The sequence below is a fragment of the Numida meleagris genome, chromosome 24 (genome assembly GCF_002078875.1).
Source record: "Numida meleagris isolate 19003 breed g44 Domestic line chromosome 24, NumMel1.0, whole genome shotgun sequence".
Lineage (NCBI taxonomy): Eukaryota > Metazoa > Chordata > Aves > Galliformes > Numididae > Numida > Numida meleagris.
The window spans coordinates 922,827-925,836 of record NC_034432.1 but is presented as its reverse complement, the minus strand read 5'-3'; the positions used below and the strand labels follow the sequence as shown (position 1 = coordinate 925,836).

Below are 3,010 nucleotides of genomic sequence, written 5' to 3'. Positions count from 1 at the left end.
CACAGGGACTCAGTCCTGGCGGCAGTGGGGCCTTGCACGGCACAGGGACTCAGTCCTGGCGGCAGTGGGGCCTTGCACGGCACAGGGACTCAGTCGTGGTGACAGTGGGGCCTTGCACAGCACAGAGACTCAGTCCTGGTGACAATGGGGCCTTGCACGGCACAGGGACGAGGGCCTTGCTGGCAGCAGTGAGGCAGGGGTCTTGGGATGAGGTGCTCAGTGCAGAGGGAGGAGTTTGGGCCCCTCCGCTCCCTGCCTCGCCCAGTCCTGACTGCTGCGAGCTTTTAAGTCTGAGAAAATCTCTCTGACTGCAGTGAGGGGGAGAAGGGGGGGGGGGGGGGGGGGGGGTCCTTAATCGCAGGGCCCGGCTGAGGCCTCAGACAGGCACGCTGAGTGCCACGTGCGCGCCTGGCTGCGGATCACGCCGGCTTTGCTCCTCGCTGTCGCTTCTCGTTTCCCGAAGCCCGGCTGATGTGCCAGCTCCCTGTGAGGGACGAGGACGGGGCAGGGCTGTGGGGACCGGGATGCTCCGGGTCATGCAGCGCATCCTCTGCTTTTCCCTGGCTGTGTGGCAGCAGGGCTGGCTCCTGCCTTGCTCTGGGCACTGGGGGAAGCGCGGGGGCACCGCGTCCCGTTCCTTTCCATCCTTCCCCAAAGTCAGGAGTTGTTTAGATCGCAGCCACCCTCCTTTAAGGGAAGTCGGCCGCATCCTGGCCGAGCATCGCTTCCTCTCACATGCTCCGGGTTTCCTGCTGCTCTCCCACCCTCCTCGTGGGTCGAAACTCACTCGTGAACGGGGTGCTAGCAGCCACCAAACAGGCGCTGGACCAGGAAAGGGCCTTTTTTCGGTGATGTGATGTTCTTACCCCTGGTTTTATCCTTTGACGTTTTTCTGGTGCGAAGAAATTCAGTTGAAATCAACTTTGTGAGTGAGAAGAGGTCGTTTTCCGCTGCGTTTCAGCACTGTAGGTTTTAGGAAGGAGGGATTTCCTTCAAGTTTTGTGGACAGAGATGGGTGGGACAGCTGGCCACGATGCCTGCGAGGAGAAACACCGCAGCATGGGCACAGCCCCTTATTAGACACCAGAGAATCTCCCCAGCACAGCTCCTGTTGTATGCATCGGTAGGAAACACAGCTTCATTGCTTCCATGGCTCATGGAACAATGTTTTCCACTTTGCCTCTGAGAGGGGTTGGGGGGGGGGGGGAGGAAAATCTCTTTTTTTAAGAAAGGAGGGAGACTCAACTTTCCAGCTGCATCGGTGAAACAAAAGATTTGGGGAAAGAATTTTGCCAAAAAAACCAGTTTCCAAAAAAAGGCAAAACCCATCCTTTCCCCGCTGCAAGAGCGCGGTGGTGCTTCTTATTTTTTTTTTAGTTTTTATTTTTTTGTCCCATTCCAAATACAAACAAGGGCATGCACGGAAATAGCAAAATAACTGGGAAAAAAAATCCTCAGGAGCCTTCAAAGAGAGGCCTTGAGAACCTCCCTTTGGCTCAGCCCTTGAGTTGAGCCCCAGCGCTGGTGTCTGGGCAGCAAAGATGACATGCTTTTCCAGCCATTTCTGCTGGGGCTGCCCCTGCCTTCCCTCCTGCGTAAAGAGGAAACAGATGACACCAGTTAGCAGAATTTGGGGGCATGGCAGCACCAAGTGGGGCTTCACGCACCCCCGTGCTCTGCTGCTGCGTGCCGCGTTGGATAAGGACATCGCTGCGGGTGAAATCCAAGGAAGGAGCGTAAAAGTGGTGGACGCGAAGCGTGCGCCCCGAAAACGCAGTTTCTTTCGGAGGGGTGATGTCTGAATCTGCTGGTTTTCCTTGCTCCTGCTGCTAAATTTACCATGTGAGCACGGTGGCTGGCAAAATGGTGTTGGTTTCTGGGAGCCTGAATGACGTAGAAAGCGGCTCACGTTGAAGCACGGGTGCGAACGCTGAAGGGTTTCAGCCGGAGGGAGGTGAGCTCGCTGGGATTGCAGTAAGAGGAAAACAGCTGCCCATGTGGCTCCAGGTAGAGCGGAGCTGCTCCAGGATGTTTTGGCCTTGAAGCAGAGATGTTTATTGCTGTTTAGGAAGACGAGAGGAGAATTGTCAAGGCCTTTATTCCCCCCCCCCCCTGCTGAATTTGGCATGAAAAGGGATCAAGAATTCCAGGAAATTCTGTAGCTTTGACTTAAAAAAAAAAAAAAAAAAAGAATTAAAAAAAAAAAAAATTGGCAAGTGATGGTTCCACAATAACGCCTAATTGCTTTTGGTATTTTGAAAATAAAATGATTAAATGTGCATGCGTAACGCAATCTGCAAATTGGCTACTGCTATGCGAGAAGAGGGACTTTTTGCCCAAACCCTGCTTGGGTTTTTTTTTTTTTGCTGAGTGCCCATCCCCCCCCCTCCCCGTGCAACCACGAGCACATGGGAGCGCAGCACCCAGGTGACCAGGACCTGTGCCTGCTTTTTGGCTTTGTCTCCTATGTGCAATAACGTTTTATCTGTTATTTCTAGCAGGAGAGCGCATCCCACCCTTGAGGTTTATTTCCCCTCCTTGCCCGTCGCGGTGACTGTAGGTGGCAAAAAACGCATCTGAGCTCGTATGGATCCAAATTTCAGCACCGGCGTGCACAGATCTTTTGAGATCCAGGCAGTTTCTCCCTCCATCCATCTGTCTGTCTGTCCATCCCTGCCGTTTAATGCCACCTTTGGGGCACACGCGTGCTAGGCCCCAAGCTGCAGGGGCATTCCAGGGGAACCCCTGCTCCCCGAGGGCTACCCGTGCCCCACCAGTCCCAGGTCTCAAACTGTCCATGATTGTGTTTTCAGACGTTAAGAAAGAAAGGTTTTAACGGCTGTGACAGCCCGGAACCCGACGGAGATGACTCGATAGACCAGAGCCCCTTGATGGAGGATAAATACCGTAAAGGCAGCGAGGATCTGGATATCCTGTTCAAACGATACGGTGTAAGTACCTGCCCCGTGGCCAGAAAGCCTTCATTATTTGTTCTCTTTGTTTTGTTTTT

The 3,010-nt window shown here is 53.8% G+C and overlaps 2 protein-coding genes across 5 annotated transcripts in view; one reads left to right on the top strand and one right to left on the bottom strand.

Annotated features, from left to right (window-relative positions):
* The window catches only part of LOC110388003 (feather keratin 2-like), a 906,242-nt gene that overhangs the window by 285,958 nt on the left and 617,274 nt on the right, over positions 1 to 3,010 (bottom strand). The window lies entirely within an intron of this gene.
* Positions 1 to 3,010, top strand: part of MEF2D (myocyte enhancer factor 2D) — a 23,967-nt gene that overhangs the window by 6,498 nt on the left and 14,459 nt on the right. For all 4 annotated transcript variants that reach the window (XM_021376654.1, XM_021376653.1, XM_021376652.1 and 1 more), the window contains exon 3: positions 2,814 to 2,951. In XM_021376654.1, the coding sequence (XP_021232329.1) occupies positions 2,814 to 2,951 (138 nt within the window). The remainder of the gene's footprint in view (positions 1 to 2,813; positions 2,952 to 3,010) is intronic.